This window comes from Eublepharis macularius, chromosome 17 (assembly GCF_028583425.1).
Source record: "Eublepharis macularius isolate TG4126 chromosome 17, MPM_Emac_v1.0, whole genome shotgun sequence".
NCBI lineage: Eukaryota > Metazoa > Chordata > Lepidosauria > Squamata > Eublepharidae > Eublepharis > Eublepharis macularius.
Window position 1 is genome coordinate 712,457 of NC_072806.1, and position 27,805 is coordinate 740,261.

A 27,805-nucleotide genomic window follows, 5' to 3' on the forward strand; every position below is an offset into this window, starting at 1 on the left:
CTCGAGTGAATCTTAGACAGACAAACTTAGGAAGACCCTGAGCAGGCGGTACAAGGCATGTTTGGGGGTCGGGGTCGCGGGAGGCAGCGGAGGCGTCCTCGACGCTTGTGTCCGTTTGGTTGGTCCTGATACGACGGCATCGCGGGGGTTCTGTTCTTGCTGCCAGAGCCACGCCGAACACCAGGGGGCAGCCCTCTGCCACCAAAGGGAAGGAGGGTTTCATCCCCAGCATCTGGCTGGCAGCCCCCCCCCCCCCGGCCCACCACATCCTGCCCGCTGAGAAGTCTTTTGTGGCAAGTTACACGCCGCGTTGGGCTCCCCAAGGAGGCAGCTGGGCACGAGGTCGGTTCTCCACCGGGGAGAATAATGCCACGCACCCCCCCACCCCCACCCCCACCCCACCCCAAGAGAAGCACCCCCGACCCACGAGCGTCTTGGGCCGCCTCGGCTTTGGACCCCCCCCCCCTCCCCATTCAAGAGGGACACGAAGGTGGTCTTTGTATTGGCGCCCCGCACTGGCCAAGGCCGAGCGGGCCAGAGATCTTGGGGGGTCTGGTGGAAACCTTGGGGGATGCCTCGACTCCAAGTGTGGAAGCCGCGAAGGAAAAGGCCGTCCGCGCTGACGATGATCCGGAAAGGGGCCGAGAATAAGGCAGCCCACGGCGGAGCGGCCTCCGACGGGCCAATTCTGCGGGCAGTTCCGGTGGCCACTCCGCACAAAGGGTACCGCAGAGCTGGGAACGGCCGCGGAGGGCGACCCAGGCCATGAGGGGCTGGGCTCCTTTTGCGGGAGGAAAGGCCGCGGAGCCGCCGGGGACTTTTCACTTCAGACAAAGGTGACGGGGCGGGGGGAGGGCTGCAAAAGGATGCCCGGGACGCAACGCAGGCGGCGAGTGGCCGAACGGTGGCCTCTGCTGCCCGAGGACGGAGCGACGGCCGCAGACACGGGCAGCTTTGAGGGGGGGGGGTTCGGCAGAGTGGTGCAGGAGAGGTCCGCCGGGGGCTGCCGGCCACGGGGACAATCCGAGGCAGTCCCCACCCACCCCGAGTCCTCGGGCTAGGACTCCGCATCAGAGCAAGGCCGCGGCCTCCACGCCGGTGCTCAGCCTTCCCGAGCAACTGGTTAGCTGCTGCGCGAGTCGGCGGTACTGGACCAAGCGACCACCGGCCTGCCCCAGCAGGGCTCTCCCGACGGTCTCATGCGAGACCTTAGTCCAGAGGCCCCTCTGAGGGGGCAGGAGGCAAAGGGCCCTCAGCGACCCCGCGGTCCGGGGGGCAACCCTCATGCGCCAGGGGCGGCACTCACGCCGCCAGCCCAAGCGAAGGGTGTGCCAACAGCGTGCAGGTGGCGCAGGAGGGGGGGCGGGGGCGGGGGCGCCAGCCGAGGCTCTGCCGGCCGTCGGGTATCAGCCAGGCGGCCACAAGGCCCGGGCGCCGCTTGCCCGCTGCAGGAGGCCTCTGCCGGGGGCGCAGCAGCAAGTCCGGGCCCCCCTCCGAGTCACCCCGGCGCGCCTCGGGGTCTGCGGGCGGGAGGCGCGGCAGAAGGGCGCCCGTGCAGGTGCCGAGGCCGGCCGCGGGGGCCCCAATCCGGCCCGCGGCACCTGCGGCTCCGGGGCTGCCGTGCCGGGGCTGCGGGCCTCTCTCACGCGCCCGCGGGCTGCGGCCGGGCTCCGCCGCTGTCCGTCGAGGGCGCCCCCTGCCCCGGGGGAAGGGGCCGCCTCGGCAGCCCGGCGGGCCCGGCCTCGGAGAGCGCCTGGGCAGGCGGAGCGCCGCGCACCAGTTGCGCTCCGCGCAGCGCGATCCCGAGCGCGCCCGCCCGCCGGGCCCCGCGGCACCTGCGGGCGGGCAGCGGCGGGGCGCCTCCTCGCGGGGCGGGGCGGGGCGGGGCTGGCCGGCCGGGGGGGGGCAGCGCCCGCCTTCAAGAGCCCCGCCGGCGGCGAGGGCGCCCAGGCACAGCGCGCCGCCCCGCCGCCCGGCCAGACGCTCCCCGCAGCCGCAGCCGGCGCGCCTCCGCTCCGCTCCGCTCGCCGGGAAAGGTGAGGCCGGGAGCCCGGGGCGACTCCGGCTGCGCCGCGGGGAGGGAAGCGGGACTGGCGCGCGCGCTCTTTCTTTCTTTCTTTCTTTCTTTCTTTCTTTCTTTCTTTCTTTCTTTCTTTCTTTCTTTCTTTCTTTCTTTCTTTCTTCCCCTTGCCCCCTCCCTCCCTCCCCCGGGAGGGCCGCGCCTGCCCCCCTGCGCCTGCCCGGGCTTCCCCTCGGCCAGGTAAGGGGCGATCGGGCGGGGGCGCCGGTCTGCCGCAACTCCTGGGCCGCCGCTGAGCAGCGCCCCTGCCCGCCCGCCCGCCTGGAAGCCCTCCGTCCTCGGCCGCCCACCCCCCCCCCACCCCCCGCCCCGCGGCTAGTCCAGGTTCGAGAGCCGGCTGGATTGCCGGCCGCCCCCCAGCCGCTCCCTGGCCACGCACCTGGGGGGCTGCCCTGCCCGGCCCGGCCTGCCGCTGCCGCGCCGCCCCTGCCCGAGGACAGCCCCCAGAACAGGCCCAGGGCAAAGAGGGCTCTCTTTGGCCATGGGGCAGCGGAGCAGACCCTCCAGGCTCAGCGGCAGTCTACCTCTGCCTGCTGCGGAGGTTGCGAAGGAGGGATGCTTCCTCCTCTGGCTTATGGGGCTTCCCAGAAGCAACTGGCTGGGGATGCTGGAGGAGAGGGGCAGAGCTGGGGCTGCCCCCCACCCAGGCCAGGAGGAAGGGATGGCTGTTCTGAGCAGGTCGCTTCTAGGCCACGCTGCCCCCTCCTCGGCCCTCCGGACACAGCCAGCACAGCTCCAGAGGCTGCCCTCCAAGCCCTTTGGAAGGGGTCTCTCCCATCTCATCAGAAGCCAAATTGGTTCGGGGGGGGGCAGGAAGCTCTGCCCAAAGGGAGGCCGTGCCCGTCTCTGTCCTGGCCCCTTAGAGACGAACAACTTTTATTCCACCGTGAGTCACAGCACACTTTGTCAGATAGACACGTGAAGGAAAAGCAGGCCAGGAAAACCCCCCCCCCCCATGACAAATCTGAGATTCTTTTTGTGTTTATGGAAGATCAAGGAGCCATTGTAGTGTTGTGTCAGAAATTGACCGGAGAGACCTCAGTTCTGATCCAACCTGGGCGGTGACTTTGGGTCAGTCTCTTTCAGCTTAAGGGCAGGGTTTTAAAAAAACATTATGACAGTCAAGAGTTCAGGAGGCGTAATTCTGGAATAGAGGTGAACCAGCCCTCTCTCCCAAGGAGAGACGTCCCTTGTTACAGTTGTGAACAATGCGGCCTTGCCAGGCCATGACTGGCATGCTCTTCTTCTCCACGCCCTCCTGGCAGAGTTGCCGAGTGAGGTCAACATCGCTCTTAGCGCTGGACGGGGGGGGGGGGGGGGGCTTCTGCTTGCAGCACTTGGTGGACTCTTCCCTTGTCTTCCCCCATGGCTGTGGGAAGCAATTCTCTGTGGATGCCCACAAAGTGAGTCAAAAGCATGTGCCAACAGCCCCAGCCCAGAGTGTCCCTTCTTCTTTGGCAGAGGGCATGCATGAGGAAGTGCCACGAAGCCAAGTTCTCCTCCCCTGGCCATGCCTGAATGGCATTTGTCTGCATTTCCTGGAGTGCTGCCTCTGTCCCCTGGTTTCTGCTGATGGCTCACCTGGGGCCGGTCTCATGACCAATCTACACCATCCCAAATGGGCTCTGGGTTCCGGGTTCCGCCCCACAGAGTGCCCGAGGAAAACTGGTCAGTGAAGGTGCTGTGAATGCTTTGGTAGAGACTCCTGGGGGGGTCATCTTGGAGAACACTCATGGCTGGGAAAACCAGCTGGGAACTGGTTTGTGTTGGCAGGTCAAGGCTGGGGGTGAAGTGGGACGAATCGGCCTGGCTGAGAAGGAAACGGAGGGCAGAGAAGGGGAGGGGGCTGCCCCAGGGATCCAGCACGCCCTGCTTGCTCTTCCGACTGCCCCTGTCGATCCAAGGACTGCTTCAGCAGTATCTTCCGCCCTGTCAGCACTTGTGGTGGTCCGGCTGGGGCAGGAGGCGAGGGTCTTTTTGCAGTCACCTTTGCCCAGGTCAGAGCCTGCTCCTGACGCCCAGATTTTCCCAAGGTTTCCATCATCACACCGCGTCTCTTTTGCCTGAGCAAAAGTCTCTGGGGAGGGAAGGAGTGGCGACATTTGGAACGATATGAGTGAGTGAGTCACAATTTAAATTTGGACGTTTCTGAGAATAGCCCCCAACCGCGCAGGCAGGTACAGCAAAAGGTCCCAATTGCCAGTCTCAGATGCCGGGTGGGGACAAACGCTCCTTCTCTTTGCCTCCGTGCCTGGGCAGGGGGGTGGGAGCCTCCAAGAAAGGCTGAGCCAGGCAAGACCCCCGCCCGCCCCCCAGAACTGGCTGTGGAGGGGCAGTGACCCACAGCCGGGAGCCTGGGCTCAGAGGGAAGAGTTCCAGGCATGGGCCAGCCTCATGGTCGCTCACCTGGCCTACTTGGCAGCGCTGGTGTGAAGATAAACAGTGAGACATCCATATGTGAAGCATACAAGACATTAACCTCTTCACCTTGCTTCAAACATGTCTTATTGAACAAGAAAAAAGATTTTTAGCAACTGGGTGAGGCGGAACAGCAAAACCTGAAGGAAAGGGGCCTTGGTTATCCTCTGGGGAAACAGACTCTTCTTGGGACCCGGATGCAGCAGCCCGGTTCTCTGGTCACGCCTTGGGCAGCCACAGAGAGGCTGCTCTGCTGGTGCCAGGAAGGAAGATGTGCCGGAGGGAGACGTAGGGAGGGGCTGAGGACCCCAAACTGGGGTGACTTTGCTGCCCTGCCATAGCTCTGCCCCCGACCCTCCGACTGGTGCAGCCGCTCTGGGCTGGGTTTCCCTTTGGATTGCAAAATACCCCTGGATCACGTATCTCTTTGAGACTGGCCCAAATCTGGATGTGGACTACACACTTCCACTGAGTGTTCAGAGAAGGAGGATCTTTGCGATTATTAGTTCCCGGTCACTGCATTCATTTGTACACTGAACTGATCCGGGGGGGGCAAAGATTTCCTCCAGGGTCACCCCACCTGCTGCTCTCTAAAAAGGCTGTCCAGGAAGCTGCTCTGTAGAAAACCCCAACAGTTTGCCAAGTGTCCAGGAGGGCCGGCTGACGTGTTCAAAGCCCACCCCTTGGTCTTTGGGACTGCCCCTTGGCCATCCGCTGTGGCTGGGTAGCTTCTTTTAAAATCCCCTCAATCAGCAGAAGCTTGGGTCAGCCTGAGTCCGCACCTTCTTGCTCTTCCTGGGGTCTGGCTAAGCTGAAGTTAATCTGTTATGCCTACCGCTCACCAATCCCCATTACACACATGCACGCACACACGCACTCACACACAAGTGTCCTATTAAGTGTCCTTTCAGAGGCCGAGTTTCCTGGCACCCATCAAAGAGGAGGCATTCTATCTGCACAGCCAAACCAGAGCACACAATTTAGCATTCATTCTCAGGACGCGGGACTGGAAAGGTTGCATTCCGCATTTTAAACACTAGTCGGTCCAAAGAAAGGGAGATTCTTGCCCTGTGTCTTTTGTGCTGTACAGCCAAAGAGCTAAACAGGCCCTGAAAACCACAGCCCCAGCGCATGAAGGCATGAGCTGTTGTCTAAACACCATTGAGCACCTGAGCAACTGAAACCGCTCTGCCTCTCCAAGAGCCATGCTGGTCCCGGGCAGTTGTGCTTTCTGCCATGAGTGTTCTCGGCAGAGTTTGGGTAACTGCTGCTGCCACGAACATCCGTCACTGTGGCATGGCCAGAAAAAGCCTCGACCCCAGGCCTGCTCGTCTCCCGGACTGGCCGCTGCTCTGTAACAGACGCTGAACTTCCTCATGAGTCTCTGTACCCTTTCTACTCTTTTATGTCCTTTATTTTTGTATCCCGTATTTTTCTGGATCCTATATTCATGTGACATCCTGTGTGACTGCTTTATTGGTATACACTTCAAAGGATTTTAGGGGAAACAGCCCGAGCGTTCTGTGAAGAAGGGAGCTTAGCTCATGAGAACCGGCAGTGTGGCAAACAGACGTGTTTCAGAGACTGTGACCGGAAGCAGCTGCAACTTTTGTGGCAGTCCAAGTGGCGTTAACAGGGCCCTTTTCTTTGCTGAGTGCAGCCCCATTTCCAAAGACCCCCTTCCCTTCCACGAGCGGCCCTGAATTTCTGCAGCCTCTTTTCCAGCACAGGAGAAGCGGCAGGTGCTTCTCTGCCCCATGCAGGCATCTGCTGCGGGGGACGTTTGAGCCAAAGGCTCTTGTGGGATGGGCCTGGCTGGCCTGGGAAGATCCTTCCATCAGCTCTTTCTTTCCTCCAGTGGATTTGGCTGGGATCCTGGCTTGTTGGGCCCTGCCAAAGCTCTGTGTGCCGCTAAGAACATTTTCTAGTATCGCTTGCACTCAGTGGGAATAATCCAAGGGAATTAGCTTAGCGGCACAGAGAGGCTTATTCTCAAAGAGGAGGCAGCTTTGGAAGAAGGCCAGGAAACTCTTCAGCAAGTAAACCGGCTGGAGCAGAGAGCCCTCTGGATTGGGCAGGCCAGACATGTCCAGCCATCGGCCCAGAGCCCAGCACCAAACCCATCCACGGCAGGCCGCAAAGAGAGAGCAGAAGGGGGCCTGCACTGTCAGTGGCTCTTGCGACTCTCGCGTGCCGTGACGAGGCACGAGGAAGCCCCGGCCCACATGCTGCCACAGAGCACAGCCTAGGACAGAAGAGCGGTGGGGTTCTTTCTGGGCCATTTGCCTTCTTGGTTTGCACCACACGAGCTGGAAAGGTTAGGGTTAGTTGATGGTTCTTTCATCAGACCCAAAGTCATCATCCGGAGACTCGCTTTTTAAAACCTTTGAATGGTCCACTTGAAAATGTGCCTAGTGGAATCTCTGGAGGGGAGGTCCTGGGGGGGGTCTCTAGGGACATCCGTGCCCCGCCCCCTTTCATTTATACGCAGGATTGAAACGTGGCTTTCAGAAAGGCCTCCCCCCCCCGCCCCTGCCTGCCCCTCAGAATGCCTTTGTGTAGGATTCAGGCCCTTTTTTAAAAAAGTGCAAAGTAGATCCAGCCCCAGGTGGGTCATTGCATCCAGGGGAGAAAGTGCTCGCTCAGAGGTTTCTCCGCTGTGGTTCTTGCATCAGGCCGGGGGCAGCCAGCGTGCTTTGCTCTCTCTTGCAGGGTCGAAGGTGTCCTGAGGTGAACTTGGTTTGTGAACCATCACAGCCTTCTCTGACCCTCCCACCACTTCCTGGAGGCATCAGTATGAAAGCACTGGTGTTTGCCATTCTGGCTGAAGTTTGTGTGGCCTCCTTGGTACCAGGTAAGTGACTTTGGATAAACATACAAGCCGGTTGAAGAAGCAGCCTGAAAGCACCCTAGCGTGGTTGCAAGAGAGACATCGGGGAATCATGGCCTGGCCACTCCCACACCAGTCATTGGCTGAGCAGCTGTGACATCACAGAATGTCCTCAGGATGTCCTGACTTGGGAGGAGGGGCCAAAGTTCCATGGCAGAACACCTGCTTGGCATGCCGAGAGCCCCAGGTCCAATCCCGGGGCATCTCTAGTTATAACAGATCACAGTCAGTTGACACTGGGGAAAGTCCTTCCTCTAGCCTGGAGAGCCACCAGCAGTGGTAGGCCAGATCCGACTGAGAGATGGGATGGCCTGGCTACTTCACGCAGGGCAGGTGCTGCCTGGTGCCAAAGAGCTCCCCAAGAGCAGGAACAGGGAAGGGCCACTTGCTGACGGTAGCCGCAGGGCATTCTTGAGGTGCAACCTCCCCCCCCGCCCCCCGCCCCCCGCCCTCCGCCCCCGAGCGTGCTTGTGATGCCAGTGGGAGGCGGAGCCTTGAGGTCGGTATCTTGTACTGTGGCTGGGGGGTGGGGGCTCAGCCTTTTCAGCCTTTCTCCTTCTGCCACTAATTCCAGAACAGGAGAAGAACCCCCAGTTCTGGAGACGGCAGGCCCAGGAGACGCTACAGAGGGCCCTCAGGCTGCAGCAGCTCAACACCAATGTGGCCAAGAACGTCATCCTCTTCCTTGGCGATGGTGAGGCCCCCCAGAGATGGAGGAGGTGCCAGGAAGGGCCCCATTCTGCCAGCAGGGGGTGGGTGCCCTGCACGGGTGCCAGCCCTGGGGCATCAAAAGGAGGCCTTGGGAACATGCAGCTGTCTTCCCTGTGAATGGCAGGATCCCCCAAGCCTGCCCCAATCCCTGCAGCTCACGGGGGAGGGTCTGTTTGGAGCCTGCACCTCCATTCTCTCCCCCCCCCGCTTTGTGTGCATGCATGGGTGCACACGCTCTCTCGCTCAGCGGGGATGGTGGAGTGTTTTCCCACTGCCAAGAGAGGGGGGAACCAGAAGCAGCTGCGAGAGGAACTTTGGAAAATAGGAGAGCCTGAGAAGTGACGGACGGAGAAGAAGAGGGAGCCACGGGTTGGCTCAGGGTCAGGGGGAACGGGAAGGGCTGGCTCTCTGGCCCAGTTCACCTCAGACTAAGAGGTGGCGGCAACACCCCTTCCCAATGCACCTGGCCAAGAAGGAGCAGGGCCCACCCCCGCCGCCTGGGGCCAACACTTGTGGGTCCCCTATTGCTCCCTTGTGAGGGGTGTGTACAGAGCCTGTGGCTCAACTGTGGGGCAGCTCGTTCTGCTTTGGGCTGTAACCCTGGCCCTGGCTGTATTCTGTGAGGGGTTTCCCCCCAACAAAGGTCGGACAAAGCAGCAGAGGATCCCCTGGGCAGGGCAGGGCAGGGCAGGTCCCTGGGGCCCTCTCTGGATTGGGGGCCAAGCTTGCCTGCAGGCGCCCCTTGCTGTGGGCCGGCTGAGGGCCTGCCAGGCACTCAGGGGCCTCTCTCTGTGCTCCAGGCATGGGGGTCTCCACGGTGACTGCTGCGCGCATCCTGAAAGGGCAGCTGCAGCACAGGAAAGGGGAAGAGACTGTGCTGGACATGGACCGCTTCCCCTTCGTGGCCTTGTCCAAGGTAAGGCGGTGTTTCCTGGCTCCCCGCTGAGGAATGGCTGCTTTCCTTCCTTCCTCAGGTGGAAGTGAACCAAAGGGCGGCTAGGCAAGGATTTGAAGCCCATGTTGAAAGAGCCAAGGGGCATCCATCCCCGGTCAGGCCGAGGGGGGCCTGCCTAGCACGGCAGCCGAGCTTCAAGGCGTGCCCCTGTGGTGGCCTTGGCATTCCAAGGTATGCTGCCTCTGAATGTGGAGGCTCTTGTGGCTCACGGCGGCTGAAAACCCTCTCCTCAGCGATGGATACATTAGCAGGGGAGGCTGCAGTTCAGCTCGCAGCTCTCAGGGCACCCCGTCCTTGTAGCCGCTTGCCTAGTGGCTGCTGTGGAGACCCTTCCTGACAAGCACATGGAAGCTTTGAAGGCTGAGCTGGCCACCAGCTGGGGGGGGGAGCATCAAGAGCCACCCCCTGCTGGGCAAAGGTCTGCCCAGCATCACCTACCTGCAGGTGGTTTGCCCCGGCTTGGGCAGCATCGTGGTGCATCTGTGAACCTGTCTTTTCCCAGACCTGCTTTGCTCCGGTGGGTTGGGAAAGTCCGCTGTAAAGCTGAGAAGGCTCTCATGTGAGTGGGGGGAAACAGAACTGCCCAGTTCCTTCCATTCCCCCTGCCCCAGGGCAGACATTTCCTCCTTCCTCCAGAGGCTTTTTTCCCTTTTAATTGGCCGTGGCACTCTGTGTACTGCTTTGGCAACAAGAAGCCTCTCTGGCCCCTTTCCTTGAGGAGACATGCCTTCCCCTTGAAATCTCTGCAACCCAAGCGGGGAGCTGGAAGCCCCAGGGCAGGAGTCCCTGGCTGGCTGCTTCTCTGGGGGCTAGGCAGGGAAGGGGCAAGGCACGTTAACCCTTCGTGTGGCCTCGCTGTCGGCCACTGCGCCCCTCTTGGCTGCGTCTTTTAAACCTTTGCTGCCTTCTCTGCACGGCTCCAAGACAGACAGAAGCTGCAGGACGCTGTAATTTGCGCTGTGCAGAGGAAACAAGAGGTGCCGTCTTCATCTTTCCAGTATCTTTGAGTGCAGAGAAGGGCAGACCCTGGACAGCTCTTCCTCAGGTGGCTGGAGGCTGGGCAGTTCTGGCTCAGAGCGAGTCTTGAGATGCCCAGCTGCGAGAAAGCCAGCATCGGGACACCCCTGCAGGTTCCACTCCCCCAGTCCCCAGCCAGGGTGCTGAGCCTACAGCAACCCCCTCCTTGCATGGAGTGCCTCCGTCTCCCCCTGCCATGGGTGTACTTAGGCCTGGCAGACCAATGCCCACTGGGCAGCTCCAGGGTACTCTTGGCCTGGACCGGTAATTTTTGGCACTGTGTCCCCTCCCCTGGGAACAAGGCCCACGGAACCCTTTTCTGACTGGCATTCTTTTAAAGATGGTTTGGGAGCTTATGCCCCCCTCCCACCCAAAAAGGCAGGGAAAGATTAACAAGCACAGATGGATTCTGGGTGCAAATGGGTTGATTTTGGCTCAAATAGAGGGAACTGGGCAAGGAGGAGCTGTGCTCCTTTGCCGTGGGTGCAGGTGTGGGCAGTCTTAAACCACTATGTGGCCACCCATTCCCAAGCATCCGCTGAGCCGGGTGCAAGGTGGCATACTATGCAAAGCCTGACTGGGCAGGGGAGACAGCCATCCCAGGGCACTGGCCGCCCCCCAGCATGGCATCCTCAAAGTCTACGGCTTCTGAGCAGAAATGCCCCATCAAGCTCTCGATGCCGGCAGCAGAATGGCCTCTCCTCCTCCCTCCCTCCCTCCCTCCCTCCCTCCCTCCCAGCAATGAATTCTGCAGGTCACTTAGGGGGTTACAGAAAAGATCCGTTTGTGTTTTCCCTCTTACCGGGATTTCCTTGGCTGAGCCTTACATTCCGGCATTTCAAGAGATGAAATAGCATTCCTCGGTTCACATTCTTTATACTCCCCATTGCCTAATCAGCCTCCAGCATGCCGGATTATCTTTTTGGGATGCTCTGCCTGCTTAAGCCCTTTTGAGTCAGGAACCTATTCTATTTTCAGGCAATGGTTTAGGAGAGCCAATAGGGTGTAGTGGTTAGTGCTGCTCTAGCACTCGGGAGGCACGCCTGCAAATCCATTGGGGGCTTGCGCCGTCTCCCTTTTTCTCCCAGCCTAACCTTCCTCTAGCGCAAAGACTAGCAAGTACCGGCACTATTATCTGCCCCTGGAGTCTTTTTTTTTCCAAAAAAGAAAAATGGACTAGGAGTAGATAAAACGAATACATAAAGGTGATGTGTTTGGAAAAAAACATATTAAGCTAAGTCCTGCTCAGGTCAATGTGCCTAAGAGATGCGCAGCTCAACGTGCCCGTGAGTGAAGGTAGTTCCTGGCTGAGGCCTTCTAAGCAGGCCTCGCTCGGAGTGAACCGGCTGCTCCAGATCAGCAAACGCTCTTCTTGAAGATGCTCTGAGCAGAACTGGCAAATGGGTTCATAGTCACAGCCGAGAGCTCGTTGAACCCCAGCGCCACACTCAGTTTTGCCACAACGGTGCTTGTGTCCAGAATTTTGGTCCTGCCTCTTCCTCATCACGGAAGTGACGGGGGAGTCCATGGGAGGGGTCCTAACTAGGAGGTCTCCCAGCCAGGCCTCATGTCACGTCAAGGAACGCATTAATGGGCAGGGAGAGGTCACTCCTGCCTCCTTTGGCACGTCTGAATGCTGCAGTCCCCTCAGCCGCAGGTAAAAGCCCTCACCGCTGTTCTAAGCAGGGGCAGACCCTGCAGAGGCTGCAGGCTGGCCGTCGTGGTTGTTCTGCCTGTACCCCTGGGAGCCCCACAGGCTGAGCTGACCTGCGCCACTCGGTATTCTCTCCTGCAGACATACAACACCAATGCGCAAGTTCCCGATAGTGCCGGCACTGCCACAGCTTACTTGTGTGGTGTGAAGGCCAATGAAGGGACCGTGGGGGTCAGCGCAGCTGTGACAAGATCCCAGTGCAACACCACAGCCGGCAACGAAGTGACCTCCATCCTCAAGTGGGCCAAGGAAGCAGGTGGGTGGACGCTGGGCAGAGAGGGGGCACTGGCTGCTGGCATGAACACCGTTCCCAGTGGGACAGCGTGTCAGGGAGCACAGTAGGCACCAGCTGCCAATTCTCTCCAGCCAACTTGCTCCTTAGAAAGCAGAGGGGAAGTGAGTCAGCGGCAGGAGGGAGGGGGCTTGTGTTTTTGCCCAGGGAGGGTCAGTTCATTAGCCTCACCGTGGCAGGTGGAGCTTGACCCTCAGTAAAGCACGTTGTGCTCAATGCCTGCTGATCAAAGGTGAAATCACACCTTTTATCCCCAGAATATGAATGCCAAGAGACAAAAGCATGCTTGCTTGGCACAGACGTGTTTGGCCTCTTCTTGGGCATTGCTCGTTGCCCAAACCTGCTGTGTTGGTGGGGCTCTTATGGCCTCAGTTCCTTGGGCTTCTAAGCACTTGGCAAGGTCCTTCTTTCTTGGCGCAGGTTCGCTTGTTGGCTAGCTGGGGGTTCTGTTGGGGGGGGCACAACATTTCTTTGGCAGGGAGGAAGGCATCCTGGCTGCCTTCCTGATTATAAGTCTGAAAGGTGGTTTCGGTGCAAGAAAACAGGTGGGATTCTGGCACGAAGGCCAACATAACAATGAGAAGAGGCAGAAAACAATTAGACAGATTCTGCCTGACGCTACCAAGAGAAAGATTACAGGCAATTCAGAGCCCCCCAATTGCTTAAGCAGTGAGGCTGTTCATAAAATGTCCTCTTAAAACGTCACTCAGTCACTGATCACAGAGACCTCGAAGCTGCCCAAGGAAAGAACAGTTCCTTGTAACCACACTACGAAGGGTCAGGAGACTCATTTGGACTTGGGCACAGTCTGTGCGACGTGTGTCCAGGCTGCAGAATCTTAATGTGGCCAAGGTTTTCCAGGGCATAAGGAGGCAAGCTGTATAGCCCAGTTATTCTTTAGAAAGGCTGAGGGTGGGGGAGAGAGGAACAGAGGCGTGACGGCGACCTGTGGCACACAGGAAGGCTGCATGTCCTTGAGAAGGGTTCCCCTCTCGCAGACAATCCACATGGGTGGCAAACCTCCTCTCTGGGAGTATTTATTTCTCAAACTGGTAGTCCAGCCTTCCTCCAAGGAGTTCCAGGAACATGTGTAGTTCTCCCTTCTTCATTTATCCTTGCCAGACTGCTGTGAGATAAGTTAGGCTGAGAGACTGTAACTGGTCCAAGGTCCCCCTCCCACCCCTGCCCCCCCAGCAAGGATGCAGCCCAGGGTCTCCCAGGTGCAAGCGTGTGAACCGTTTCGCTCTGTAGGAGGCGAGTCCTGGGGAAGAAAGGAAAGCCGCTGCTCTCCAAGACTGACCTTGACTTGGCTCCCGTTTGTTTCAGTGGGACTCATGCAAGATAAATTTATGCACGGATCGTGCCCAATAGATTGGACAAGCAATGACTGCATGAGCCAAAGTATAGTTATGATAAAGAGGTTTCATTATGAGATAAGGAGAAAGCTTTAGGAAAAATAAGTTTGCAAAAATATTGTTGAAGAACTTTTGCAAATCATTGCAAAGCTAGTCATCTCTGTTCCTATAATCTAAAAAGTTTCCTTTTTATTTAAAAAGGTGCTGTATTTGTCTGCAGATTTGTATCGTTCTTAATGCTGACATTTACCATATGATTATTTGGATTAAAAGATGCTAAACGAAAAGTAAAATCCTTGGGAAGGCTGTAAAATAGAATCTCATCCCTCAGTGAAGTCGTCTGCTTTAGCATTAGCAGGGACATGTTGTTACAAATAAAAAACTTGGATCCTTCCTGTTTGTTTTAAAAGAAATAAATAAGTGGAAAACTCCAGGAAAACATTGCTTTTTAAAAAGCATTCTGTTTCAGTTTTGTCTGGTAGATCTGCGTGCACCAGTCAAACCTGAGGATGCGAGGCAAAGCAGAGGACCCATCGCTGAGCCAGGGCCTTTCCACAGAGCCCGCAACAGGCAGTGGCCTGGCGGCCCTTTGGAAGAGCCGAGCACATGCAGATCACAGGGTGACATTTCAGGTGCCCAGACTTGGAACAGCCGAGGCAACCTGACAGCATCCCTTTCTATGGATCGGTTGACCCAGGAATAAAAATAAACTCCTGGATTTCCCTTTGAAAAACATGCCCCGGCTCCTGACACAAAGAGCCCTGTTTCACCCGCAGTGCCCCCACTGGGATTCTGCAGACAGAAAGGGAGAGGGGAGGAAGTGCGGGGAGGGAAAGGGGGCCCACAGGGATAGAGCCCCTTTGTTCTTGAGGGGTGGGGGCAGGCCTTGGGCCAAGTGGGTTGCAGGATGATGACGGACTTTGCAGAGCAGAACAATATTTAACCTGCCAGGTCAATAGCCTTTTGGAAAGGCAGAGTAGTGAGTGGGTAACACACACACACACACATACCCACCCACACACACACACACACCCCGTGCTGTAGTTGTCCGAGATGCGCGGGGTCATTTTACTTGGAAGGGAGAGGTTTGTGGCTGCATTTCCTGAACTCCCCTCTTGGCTCTGGCCTGCTGGGCCCAACTTCACACCATCAGAGCTGACCGCTGCCTCTCACATCTTGAGCCAAGAAGGCAGAGCCTCGCTTGCCCTGACCGCTCCGTCCCTCCGCCTCTCTGCTTTCAGGCAAATCCGTGGGCATCGTCACCACCACACGCGTCAACCACGCCACACCGAGTGCCGCCTATGCACATTCTGCTGACCGGGACTGGTATTCGGACAACGACATGCCCCCAGAGGCCATTCAGCAGGGCTGCAAAGACATTGCCCACCAGCTGTTCGAAAACATCCCAGACATTGAGGTAAGGGCATCAGGGCAAGCCAGCAAGCCAGAGGGCAATGCCAGGCAGGCAGGCAGGCGGGAGGGAGGGAGGGAGAATTCCTGCATCAGACCAGAACATGAGAGTTAGACAAAACCTCAAGGTAGCACAAAGCAGTTCATGCATGGACGTATAAAGCTGCATTTTGGGGGTCAGCTCCTGGGTCCCTCTACCAGCCCGGCTTTCTCTTCTGAGGGGCAGCTGCTCTCCAAGGTCTTGGGCAAAGAGGTGCCCTTTTCAGCCCTGCCACCCCCAAGAGCCTTTTTAAGTGACAGGAACTGAACTTGACCCTCTGTGTTGGCGAGGCACGTGTGTGGACGCCTTCCTCTGCTGCCGTCGCATCACTAATAGGCAGAGTTGTGGTGTGAGATGCAACAGCCTCCTGCTGCTGCCAGTCCGAGTGTGTGTCTCTCCATCACTTGGGGTTGTGTTCCCCACTGGCTGTTGAAGAGCCGCATGAGTGACGCGCAGGCAGGGACCCACAGTCTGCTTTAGCTGTCGATTACGCTTTCATCCCACGCCTTCCTCCAAGGAGATCAGAGCAGTGTTTGTAGTTTCTGCCCACCAGAAGTGCTCGGTGAAATATTATTATATTGTTCCACCATCCTTCCTCCAAGAAGTGCAGCGTGGCCTTGTCCACCTCCTCCGTTTGTCCTCACAACGGCTTTGTAACGTAGGTCACACCAGAGAGCGCGGCTGGCTCACGGCCACCCAGGCACCTTCATGGCCTACGAGTCTCGCCAGGTGCCGTTTTGTTCTTCCTGCTTCACATGTATGCCCCGCTCTTCCTCCGAGGAGCTGAGAGCTCCAAAGGAGCATTTCCCCACCTTACAATGAGCCTGTCGCTCAAAGCAAAATATCTCCGTCGACCCTGGCTTTGAGGTTGAGGGCCAGTGCCTTGTTTCTCGAGATGGTTGTCATTGGCATGTCACTTGCCAACAGGGAGCCCAGGCCTTCAGCCATGCTGACTGGTCTGAAGGGGCGGTGGGGGTCCTTCTCCCCCCTCCAGGAGTCAGGTGTGCTTTCGTGAACACACTGGAAGCTGCCCTGTCCTGAATCAGGCCCTGGCCCATCCAGGCTGGGATTGCCCTTCCCATCTCCTGGTGCCTCAGCCTTTCAACTGGAGATGCTGAGGGTTGAACTGGGGACCTTCTGCACGCAAGGCGGACGCTCTGCCTCTGGGACACGGCCCCTTCCCTTCAAGTGATAGCATAATAAAAAAAAATCCTCTCTTTTTTTGCTGACTCCTGAGGTCTCGATAATGTACAATGTCTACAGAACAGGTGTGTATGTAATGCAGCAACATTATATAGATAGAAGATTCCCTAAATGTGCACTTAAAGATCCAGGCATCTATATCAAGGAATGGACTCATCGGGGGGGGGGGGGGGTCCAAAATGTAGAGATGCAGGTCTGTGAATGGGAGTTCCCGTCCTCCCCAAAGGCCTTGAAGATTCCCTTTCTCAGAAGCCTCTCTGGTGTCTTTAGAGCAACCTGGGTGTTCTGTTGTTTTTGGACTGCTTTGGCCTTGCATCACAATTTTGTTTTGTCCGTTGAGTTGCAAGTTTACTTAGCAAAACAAATAGTTTATGTTTTTGTGAATTACAATGGTTTCCAAAGAAATGTGCCATGAGTCACTCCTCTGCCCTCTTGACATTCCTTAATCCTTTGAGATGCCAAGAGGTATTGGATTCCCCCCCCCTCCCATTTTATTTTGGAAAAGTAAAAAAAGCTTTCTGGCCCTTGTGACTGAAGAGCACAAAAAATATGACACCCAAATTATTTTTTAAAACCACACTGCTCTTTAATTTGGTCTTGCAGTTTGGGGGGATTTCCACTGCAGGCTTTGATTGACCATATTGGTTGCTAGAACTATAGAATGCCATTTATAGTGCAATCCTATGGAGAGTTACTCCAGCCTAAGGCCATTGACTTCAATGGGCTTAGACTGGAGTAACTCACCATAGGATTGCACTGTTAGCGAAACTAGGAAGAAGGTAGTTAGAAGGGATATAGCACAGGGTTTTTTAAAAAGTGTACTTTTTGAGCTTATGGCTTTAGATAGACAAATGAGCCAAGCCCCTCTAGCTCATAGGAAGCTTTTGGAGTTTCTTTTACTGACATCCAAGTGGCGCATCTGGCAAAGCTGTAAGAATCTTTTATTCTGAGAGTCACAGGGGAAGGTGAAGATGCCCCCCCCATGCCCAGGTAGACTCCTGCCGAAGCATCTCAAGATCCATCCCGCTAGGACCTTCCTGTGCTGTAGGCAGGTATCTGGGTGTACATGAACAGTGACCTCTTCGGAATTGCAAGATTTGGATCCAGTGGCACCTAAGAGACCCACTAGATTTCCAGGGTATGAGCTTTCAAAAATCAAAGCTCCTTTCATCAGACTTTCAAAAGCTCACGCCCCTGGAAATCTAGTGGGTCTCTTAGGTGCCACTGGACCTGAATCTGGCCCTTCTACTACAGACCAACACGGCTGCCCACCTGAAACGATCTCTTTGGAACTGTGGTCAGACACTCTCAGCCATTCTACCACCCCTCAGCTTTCCTGTCACAGCCGTTTCTCGACTCCAGTCATTAGACTTTATAAATGGGAAGAGTGTGCCACAGCTTCACGCTGCTGCGGTTGTGCACATCTGTCACAGAGCAGACGACTGCAGATGTCTGACCGTAGGAAACAGGCATTCCAGTAGGCCACAGAAAGGCCTTGCCCATTCCCAACCAGTACTTGTGACAGATGCGTTCCAGGGCCAGGATGAAGGAGAGCATGACACAGTATGTGTGTGGGGGGGGCGCGTTAATCTTTTATCTGGGCCACTGGAACACGATGCACCAGCTGCACCGGCCCCACAGGGCACTGACAGCAGCAACTCCGGTTTCTTTTGGTCTCGCAGTCGAAACGGCTCCCTCTGCTGACCCTTTCTGGCCGGCTGTTTGTCCTAACGTCTGCTCCATTAGCAGCACTTTGGACTGGCCCTTGCACCCGACTGTCACATGGGCCATTTTGAAAGTAGCAACATGGCCAGGGAATCGCCACAGCCAGGCACAACTTCCAAAGGCAATGCAGCCTTCTGGGCATTCCTGGTCCCCTAATCTGTGCTCCCTCCCATTGTTACTGCTGGAGGTTTAAACGATATTTTTGATGTGCTGTTGTTTTATGACTTGAAAAGCAGCTTATTCGCTTTCAGCTAAATGAACAAGCCATGTGCAAAACAGCTAAATCAAGAGTGCAGGAAAAATTTTCCTGGGTGAGTCTGAAGAGGCTCTGAGGGCTTGGGACGGAGCGCCCCTTAGGACACCTTTTATCCAGACTGCAAGAGCTGCGGAGCCAGTGTTCTCCGGGTTCTTCTCTGCCTTGAAAAGGGCCCACACAAGCAGGAAACTGACTCAGGCAGCTTCTGGCCGTGCCTCTGGTGACGTTTTCAGATTTTCCCCCTGCACTCCTTAGGGGACTTCAGCCTAATGAATATGGAACAAAATACACCCTAAGAGGAGGAAGAAGGTGGCAGCCGTGGTTCCACCTGAGGCCAGTTGCGCACTGTGCCATTTCTTCATGCAAGAAGCGCTGACTAATGCCGGCAGCTGCTTCTCTTGAGCAAGCAAGACCAAATTCCAGGGACCCCCAGATTCCACAGTCTTGTGGCTAAATTAGAATAGAACACCCTAAAAGGGCCACTTGGGTTGGGTGGGGGAAGCAAGACATGAGAGTGAATGTGAGATTCCATGGTAGAGGCACGGGATTGGGGCCAGAGATGGAGCAGAAAGGGGGGGCCAGGAGCAGTCTGCCACAAATCCCACAGAATGCTCCAATCCCACCACAAAGCACCACCTTGGATTCCAGCCGCCGGTGGGTGCCAGGAGGAACCGGAATGCTTTCCAAGCAGTGCCTGGAATGGGAGTAGCTGCTGGTGCCTGGGTCGCTTCGGCAGTGCCAACAACTGCCACAAACCTGCCCTGGCCACAACGGGGTTTCAGGCCGGCCGGCCAGGCCGTGTGTCCCTTTCATCGCTAATCTCAGCTGACGGACTCGGGCACCACATTTCCCCCGGTATAAATAAATAAGTACACCTCTCGGTTTCAAAATAGGCCCAAAGCTACAACAGCTGAATCTGGTATTTAAGCAACTTAATAGGCCCATTTTTTATAATTTTAACTTTGTTCCTGGGCTGGAAATAATTATAGGCTGGGCAAGCCAATTCTATTTCACAGAGATTTGTTGGTATATAATTATTTTTTTTCCTCCTGCTGCTGCTTTATGATTCACCTTCCGAGCAGACATGGAATCCAAGAGGGGGACAGCAGTTCCAGCTAGCAGTAATGGAAGTGACAGCCGGCAAATAAATACGCTTTCAGTCCCAGGCAGTTTGAGAGGCCAGTCCTGACGATCCCTGGTCCTCTTGGGCCAGGCAAGCAACTGTCGCAGGGTGGACTTCTAGGACCCCCCCCCCCGCAGTGGGGGGCATCTTGTCAGCTGGGCTTCCTCTTCCCCCCAGCAGGAGGCAGCAGTTGCATTGTGTGGCTTGGGGTGCATCTGCCTCCCGCCTTTTGGGGCCCTGTGCTCTGCTGCATGGGGGTATGTGTATGTGTGTGTGTGTGGGGGGGGGTGCTTGCTCATTCCCCCACTACAGATGTGAACTGTCAGTACAAGAGTTATTCTGGGAGGATCACTGATTTGCGGGCAGAAGCAAAAGGAAAAAGTCTTTTCTGAAATCTTACTATGATATTAATTTACTTTATAGATATCATATATCATATGTATAAAATCTCTTGCGTACCCTGAGATGAGGACAATCTAAAAACCGGCATAAGAAGTTACTGCAGTGAGATAAACACGCATGCAGGAGGACTTGCCAAGAGGTCGCTCCGTTACTTTTAGCCAGGAATGCGCACACAGTATAGGGATAGGTGGCTAGAAAGAGAGAGAGAGAGAGAGAGAGTGTTTGTTTCCATTAGACTTTAATAATAGGGGTGACTGATCTCCAAATAGTATGTGCTAAAACAAACAAAGATGCGCCATCAAACTTTGCACCAAGGTTTCCTACATTGTACACCACAGAAAACTATATTTTGCAATTTGTATACGTTGTACAAACCAAGAAAGCTTGCATTTAATCGCTCTTCTGTCGTTCTGCAATGCCCAGAAGACGTGCTCAAACCCCATCCTGGCTCCTTTAGTCCACATATATTTATTTCATTGGTTTAAATTGTATTTTATTTTCAAAAACCATATAGAATGGCTTAGACAAGTTCATTTCAGAGATCCTTCAACAGTTAATTAGCCACGATGCCTGAATGGGCTCGCCTGGTTTGCAGGCAATACCCCTCTGAATGCCAGGGGCTGGGGCGTAATAGGCAGGGGATATTTGGGTCCCACTGCCCCTTCTGTAACCCTTCCAAAGACTACGTGGAAAACAGGAAGTGGTACTGGGAGGAGGGGAACCTTCTTGGCCTGATCCGGCATGGCTCTTCTTATGTGTTTAGATATGTGGCAGCTTTCTACCTATAGTTATTCAAGGCAGCTGACATAAAATATTAAAATAATATGATATAATTAACAACAATGGGAATAACACACACAGCAGCAGCGAAAAGCAAATGATTCTACAGTGTCCCATCCTTTTCCATCTCCACAATCCATTATTTGGCACAGAGTGACCAAAACTGCCCAAAATAACCAGGAGCATCAGGCTGTGTTCCACACCACTCTGTCTCACGTTTCCAACGCCTGGAGTTCTGAAGTGTCCAGCAGGTGGTCTTTGGGAACCGTGGGATCCCCTTCTGTGTGCCAAGCAGGAACAGGGCTGCTTGCTCTGTGTTCTGCGCAGGTGATTATGGGCGGAGGGCGGAAGTACATGTTTCCCAAGAACACCAGTGACGTGGAGTATCCGAACGAGGACAAGTATCGGGGGACCCGGCTGGACAACCGAAACCTCACTGACGTCTGGAAGGGGAAGAAGCCTAAAGATAAGGTGGGTAGGGGACTGGGTTGCCAGGAGGAAGGCTGCTTGCGCTTACTCCTGGGGATACAGCTCAGTGTTAGGCCACACGCTTAGCATGTAAGCCAAGGCCTCGGGGATGAGTCGATTCCCAGTTCTGCTGAAGGGGTGGCGGTGCTACAAAAGGTTTCCTCCAGAGACCTGCTCTGACATATTAATCACAGGGGCTTGGATCCAGCGGAGATTTCTGCAGATGGGAGGGAGTTCAATCTGTGGTCTGTGACTTCCTCACCTCCCGCTCTGTGCTGCACCTGGGGAAAGAAGGACCCACAGGAACACCAGAGGGAGGGAGGGAGGGAGGGAGGGAGGGAGGGAGGGCTGCAGCTGCTGGGAATCCACAACCGTGGCCAAGCTGCCCTGTATCATGTTGCTCGCTCACAACAGATTTTGATCTTGGTTTTTCACAAGAGGTTGATGCTGCTGGTTCCCAGCTGATAACCTGTTTGAGGCGGCGTTAATGGCACTGAATTCTGGGTGGCACGTGCCTCTCTTTGTGGGGCTCACCTCAGTCTGAGGACACAACTCGTGCACGCCTCTGGGTACATCTGCCAGCGAATGTGGGGGTGCTTTAGCACTCCACTGTAGACTGGAAGAGTGGGCACAGAAGCCTTCTTCCACTCTCTCCAAGCAGCTTGCCCTGTGGTACTTCATGTGCTGCGCTGATGGAGGATGTCGCTGCATCTTTGGAGTAAAGCCGTCCAGCAAGCATTGGCTTGAAATTTACTCTCTTGGCAATGAGAAGCCCGTCTCTCCGTCACCTCTCAGAGCCAAGCTACAAGTGATGCCTTACACAGGTTGGACGCTTGTCAGCTTCCCTCAAGTTTTGATGGGAAATGTAGGCATCCTAGTCTTGCAGCTTGGCTCTCTATTACAGCTGCAAGACCAGGATGCCTACGTTTCCCATCAAAACGTGAGGAAAACTGACAAGTGTCCAACCTGTGTCAGGCGTCACTTGTAGCTTGGCTCTCAGTCCACAGTCTTTCCTAGCTCAGTTTTAAAAGTTCTCTTCTAGTGCTCCCAGCATGCTCTGCTCCATTTCCGCCAGAGTTTGACTGTGGGCAGGAGGGGGTGGCGAATGGACTTCCCTGGTAGCTGGAAGGCCTTTGAAGATGCTGTATGTTGGCTTTGGAGTTCAGTTTGTTACTGACTTCAGAAGAAAAGCCATATGTGAGACTCCAGCCAGAGGGGCTAAATGCTCCCCTCAGCTCCCTATGGGAGGCATCTCTGCTGAGACTATCGGACGCAGAAGCTGTTTTAAATCATGGTTCTTCATTTTGGAACTTTCAAAGTGTCCAAAAATCTCCAACCAAAATAGGTTTCTTGAATGACCTCCCATGAAGAGTAGAGAAGGAGACTGATAACTCAGGATATCATGGGAAAGAGCTCTTATACAAGAGTTTTCTAATCCTTATTAATCTTTATTAATAGTGACTCTAGAAGATTTTAGTACTCTTGTCAATTTTATTGTGTGTCGTAACTGTGGAAGTGAAACTTGGAGAAGATAGCACAGGAAGTGCTTTGCAGGGATCTGAGCGCCCAGGTGTCCCCCGTTTGGGCCCAGGTACTGGAGAATCCCGGCAGAGCCAGCCCTCCGCCGCTCCCATGGTCGATACGGAACCATCCGCCAGACCTGCTAACCCAAGTCTCATTGCAGGCGGGGTAGAGAATTGACAGCCAGAATCCTTAGATCACCCACCCAGTGTTCGGGACTTGCCACCACTGGACGGTTCATCCCCCTGTCGATTAACCTACCTTAATAGGAAAGGCGCTTCTGAACTATGCAGCTCTCCCTGCTCTGGCCCCCAGACCCACCACGTCAGGTCAGAGGGAATGGCCGGAGTGAGGATTCGGTACCCGGTGGAAACTTCTCGCAACTTCCATCGGTTACAGCAACCTGCAGGGACACAAACCACAGGAAATGTCTGAGGTTAAACTAGAATAACCCCTGACATACGTAATAAACTGTGCCTGTATGTTAGGTGCATGTGGTTACTGAGGCAACTGGCAAACACGCCGTGCCTCCCGTCTCCTCCTCTACGGTGAGCTGTTCTGCCTTTTCCTGCAGAAGGCCCATTATGTGTGGAACCGGGTGGATCTGCTGAGCCTCGACCTGAACGAAGTCGACTATTTATTGGGTGAGTCTCTAGCCAGGAGTGGCGGCCGTGAGCTATGGAAGCTAATACCACATCTCTGTATTTTCAGGGTATTTTCTTAGGAGCTTTTGGAAATCCCACCAATACTCGCTGTGGGTTTTCAGGGTTTCCAAGCCGCTTTGACGTTCTTCTCTGCATTAGCGTTGGGAAGATTCTATGCCTGGAGAGGAAGCAGATTTTGAATCCTTGTTAATAAATAGCTCCTGGAGAGAAGGGGCAGGGGATGGCGGGAGGAGAGTTAAGGCCTTTCAGGTGGCTGAAGGAAATATTATGAGTTCTGGAAAAGAAAGGGGGCTGGGAGAGGGAAACACATGAAATTCCAGCCTGGTCCTCCTGGATGCGGGGCGTCATCATCATTCCTGGGGAAGGGCATGGAAAAAGCAGAGACGGCAGACCCTGTTTCCTCAACCGCCCTGAAGCTCGCTGAAATAATAGGGCAGCCATGTCTCCCTGCTATAGCAGGAGGCCTCGTGCCCTCAGGCTCCAAGTGCTGTTCAATGTAGCAGCAGAAGCAAAATGAAGGGGGGGGGGGGAGGCATCGCCAGTGTCATGACATCACTCCCACTTATGTACCCAGAGGTGACATCATGATGTTGCATTGACACTCTAGGAATTTCCCAGATCTCTACGGTAAACGCAATAGAGATTTGGGGAATTCCTAGACAGTAACTGGAAGTGATGGTGCTTCAGGCAGACAAAGAATCGCTTTGAGATCTGAATCAGTTTGACAGGCCCACCTCTGCCGCCCCCCCGCCCCCCGCCAGTGTGTGCAATTATTAAGGAATAAAAAAATAGGGGAGGATTTCAGACAGACGGAAGAAAGCTAAAAAGAGTGAAAATAACACTGGAGGCAAATGCAACCTGACTCAGTGGGTTCCCCAGTTACACGGCTTCCACTTTTCTCTAGATCCCAATCCATGGGGGCCTATCCTGCAAGGGGCTCCTACGATGGGTCTCACAACACAGGGCCTGACAGTATGGTCTTATGCAGAAATGCCATAACCCGTAAAAAACACACACCTGAGATTGTAAGGGAGAACGAGGGCTTTCAGCAGGGGCACGAACCACACATGGGCTTTCTCTGTGGTGGCCCCTATCCTGTGGAACAGCCTGCCTGAGGCGGGCAGGAGAACCCCCACTCTCCTGGCTTTCGACAAACGATGCAAAACGGAATTATTCCAAAAGGCTTTTTACTCAGATAGGAGGGAAATATTGTAGGGAGGGGGTCTCAGATGGACCGTAGACTTCATCACTATGTTACCTTATATATTATCTGTTGCTTTAAATTTATGCTCCTATATACTATCTGTGCTTAATGTTATCTAATGTCAGTACTAGAACTGATTATGTTTTGCTTCAGCAATTCTTCAACTCCGTATTGGATCCTTGCTAATGCTATCTTTGTAAAATCCTATGACATTGTTTATGGAAATGCCCTTGACCCTGTATGGAAATGTCCTTGATACTGACTGTACTACTTGGGGCTCAGGGAGAAAGGCAGACTATAAATGACATAATCAAAGAAACAAACAAACTCACGTCTGGCGTTTCTTTCTGGTTTTCCTCCATAGGCCTCTTTGAGCCAATCGATCTGATGTATGAACTGAACAGGAACAATGAAACGGATCCTTCCCTGACGGAAATGGTGAAGGTGGCCCTGAAAATCCTCCAGAGGAACCCCCGTGGCTTTTTCCTGCTAGTGGAAGGTGAGAGACCGAGGAGGAGAATGTGGAGAAAGAGGAGCTGGAGACCAAGAAGAAGCAGGCTTCGTGATTTCTGCGCCTCTCAGGCCGGCAGCTGTTGGCTGTTGAGGAAGTTCTTCTCTCAGTGCTGCAGCTAGAGGAGGGAACGTCACAGCCAGAAAGGCGCGAGGGGGAAAGGGCTTCATGAAGGAGTGCCGTGGCCTGTTACGGACTGGCCAGAAGCTCTGGAGCAACGTCTGTTATTCCTTCTGCAGGGGGCAGGATTGACCACGGCCACCATGAGGGGAAAGCCAAGCAGGCGTTGCACGAAGCAGTGGAGATGGACCGAGCCATCGGCCTGGCGGACGCTATGACCTCGCCACAGGAAACCTTGACTGTCGTTACTGCTGACCATTCTCACGTTTTCACTTTTGGCGGCTACACGCCCCGTGGGAATTCAATTTTTGGTATGTGCCACCCACACAAGTTGACTAGGAGATTATATGCTGCAGTCAGTTGAAGGCCGCTTGGAAACTGGTGCTCAGTTTTGTGAAAACTTTTGTAAAAACAGAGAGGCCAACCTTCTGTCAGCAGTCTGGTGGGAATCTTCCGTCTCACAAAGCCCTTGAAAAAGGGGGCAGGAAGGGCTTTCTGACAGGTCGCCCGAGAGTTTGTTGAGAGCTCCTTGGCTGTGCCCGGGGCTTTTTTTCTGGGAAAAGAGGTGGTGGGACTCAGCTCCCAGGACCGCACAATGACGCCACTTTGGGTCCGCTGGAACAAGGGGGGAGTTTTTTAAAGTTTAAATCGCCCTCAGTGAAAATGGTCACATGGCTGGTGGCCCCGCCCCCTGACCTCCAGACAGAGGGGAGTTGAGATGGCCCTCCCTGCCAGTGGTGCGCAGGACAATCTCAACTCCCCTCTGCCTGGAGATCGGGGGGCGGGGCCACCAGCCATGTGACTATTTTCAAGAGGTGCTGGAACTCCGTTCCTCCACATTCCAGCTGAAAAAAAGCCCGGGTGCCATATCTTTAGCTCTATACACCTGTTGGCTTCCTGCCATTATTTCCTGTCTCAATTGCGAGGTCTTTTCTATTTTTCCTGTTCCCTGTCCTAGATCCATCCTCCTCCTCTCTGATTCCTTCTTCCCCGTTCATTCTTATAGTCCTGATCTTCCCAATGGCTATTTATTTCCCCGACACTACTGCTAATGTCCCCATGACCCCATGGGGCAGTGTTATAACCACTGTGACACATTGCTTGTGTGTGTCTGCATCTGTGTGTGTGTGAGAGAGAGGCCTTGAACTTGTATGTGCTTTTTCCTTGGCCTAGGATTGGCTCCAATGCAGAGCGACATAGACAAGAAGCCGTTCACCTCCATCCTCTATGGAAATGGACCTGGGTACCGGATAGTTGCTGGAGAGAGAGAAAATGTGTCTGGGGTGGACTTTGGTGAGTTCCACGCCAGGAGCCCTGCCTGTGACCTCCTGTTACTTCATCTGAAATGAGGATGTTGGTCTTTAAACCTGGAGCCAGATATCTAGCAGCCACGGGAATGGTGTGCTGTCAATCTGTTGAGTGTTGCAGGTGGGAAGCGTATCGTTCCAGGTGGGTCGGGGGCTCCTGTCCTCCAGTTAGCTCCACTCACTGTTCTCCCTCCCCTTTCTCTCCCCCCCGCCCCCCCCCCCCCCCGTGCAGCTCATGCCAACTACCAGGCCCAGTCTGCGGTCCCCTTGCGACAGGAAACTCACGGCGGTGAAGATGTGGCTGTCTTTGCCAAGGGCCCCATGGCACACCTCCTGCATGGCGTCCACGAACAAAACTACATTCCGCACGTGATGGCGTATGCAGCCTGCATCGGCGAAAACAAAGGCCACTGCAACGCGGGTGCCCCCCACAGCCTGCCGGCACCCCTCGCCATGGCCTCTGCTCTCTCCTTCCTTTTGTTCAGCTTTGTCTCCTAAAGGAGGGTGAGCCCTCACACACGTCAGCTCCTCCTTGGTGGAGCCAGATGCCCCAACGGTTACAAGCCAAGGCTTTCTCCCCACTCTGAGACTTCCTCCATCAGCCTACTTTAGGGGAGTTTCAACTTTTAATGATGCTGAGCACCCCCACAGCACGCCGTGCTCAGTGCCCCAGTGCAACCCTTTACCCCAGACCGGAGCAGCCGGGAATTTCTGTGCTAGAGCACAAAGTCTTAAGCCCCATGATGGTGGTCCCTGGGGCAGGATGTTCCAGGAACTCTGCTGACACTAACAGCTGGAAATACTGCAATATTTTTGCATATGATTTCCTGCATGAAGATAAGAAAGACAACGGCTCCTTTCAAAGGAAGTGGGAGGCCTGGTCTGTCCTTTTCTCCCCTTTGCCGAAGTTTTCTACTCGGAGGACTGTCCCATCTGTTGCCTTTACCCTGGTTCCAGGCAGGGAAAACCCAGGCAGTCTGAAAGAGAACAACTCACCTATCAACTGCACCCTCTTTCCAACCCACTTTTCCTTGCTGAGCCCATCGCTGCTGATTTATATTGCAAATTAGAAGCTTCCCATTCAGGCAATCAGCTCAAAACCAGCATCTGAACTTTGGCCCAAAATAGCAAAGCAATTTGCAAAATGCCTCTAAGTTTCGCCTTCTTGGGTTGGTGCTTTCAGTTGCAATACCGATAGGAGCTCACTTGTTTTAATCATGACCACAAGGAAATCACAACATGTATGATAAAACAAGCTGAAGGCTGCATACAGACATACATGAAGCCAAGCCAAGCATGGCTGCATCCCGGAGGCAAATTTACCACATTCATTCATGACACGGCATATAAGAATAACATTCGATTTATATACCGCCCTTCAGGACAACTTAACACCCACTCAGAGTGGTTTACAAAGCATGTTGTTATTATCCCCACAACAAAACAGCCGGTGAGGTGGGCGGGGCTGAGAGAGCTCTGAGAGAGCTGTGACTGACCCAAGGTCACCCAGCTGGCTTCAAGCGGAGGAGTGGGGAACCAAACCTGGCTCTCCAGATTAGAGTCCTGCCACTCTTAACCACTACACCAAACTGGGGTACATTTCGCACTCGGTTTTTAGAGCACGTTTGTACCTGTTCC

General features: G+C 54.8%; 1 protein-coding gene across 1 annotated transcript; it reads left to right on the forward strand.

Annotated features, from left to right (window-relative positions):
• The first annotated feature begins 1,975 nt into the window (after positions 1-1,975).
• On the forward strand, positions 1,976-27,805 carry ALPL (alkaline phosphatase, biomineralization associated). The gene is made up of 12 exons (XM_055001617.1): positions 1,976-2,036; positions 7,211-7,352; positions 7,963-8,082; positions 8,900-9,015; positions 11,867-12,041; positions 14,674-14,849; positions 20,699-20,842; positions 22,935-23,004; positions 24,594-24,728; positions 24,980-25,171; positions 26,034-26,153; positions 26,400-27,805. The coding sequence occupies exons 2-12, from the start codon at positions 7,295-7,297 to the stop codon at positions 26,663-26,665; spliced, it is 1,572 nt and encodes a 523-aa protein (XP_054857592.1). The 5' UTR covers positions 1,976-2,036; positions 7,211-7,294; the 3' UTR covers positions 26,666-27,805.

Bases quoted from the DNA above. Each gene is read 5' to 3' on its own strand.
- ALPL (XM_055001617.1), top strand. From the start codon at position 7,295: ATGAAAGCACTGGTGTTTGCCATTCTGGCTGAAGTTTGTGTGGCCTCC. The intron at 14,850-20,698 runs GTAAGGGCATCA...TGTTCTGCGCAG, and splicing joins AAAACATCCCAGACATTGAG to GTGATTATGGGCGGAGGGCG. The intron at 25,172-26,033 runs GTATGTGCCACC...TCCTTGGCCTAG, and splicing joins CCGTGGGAATTCAATTTTTG to GATTGGCTCCAATGCAGAGC.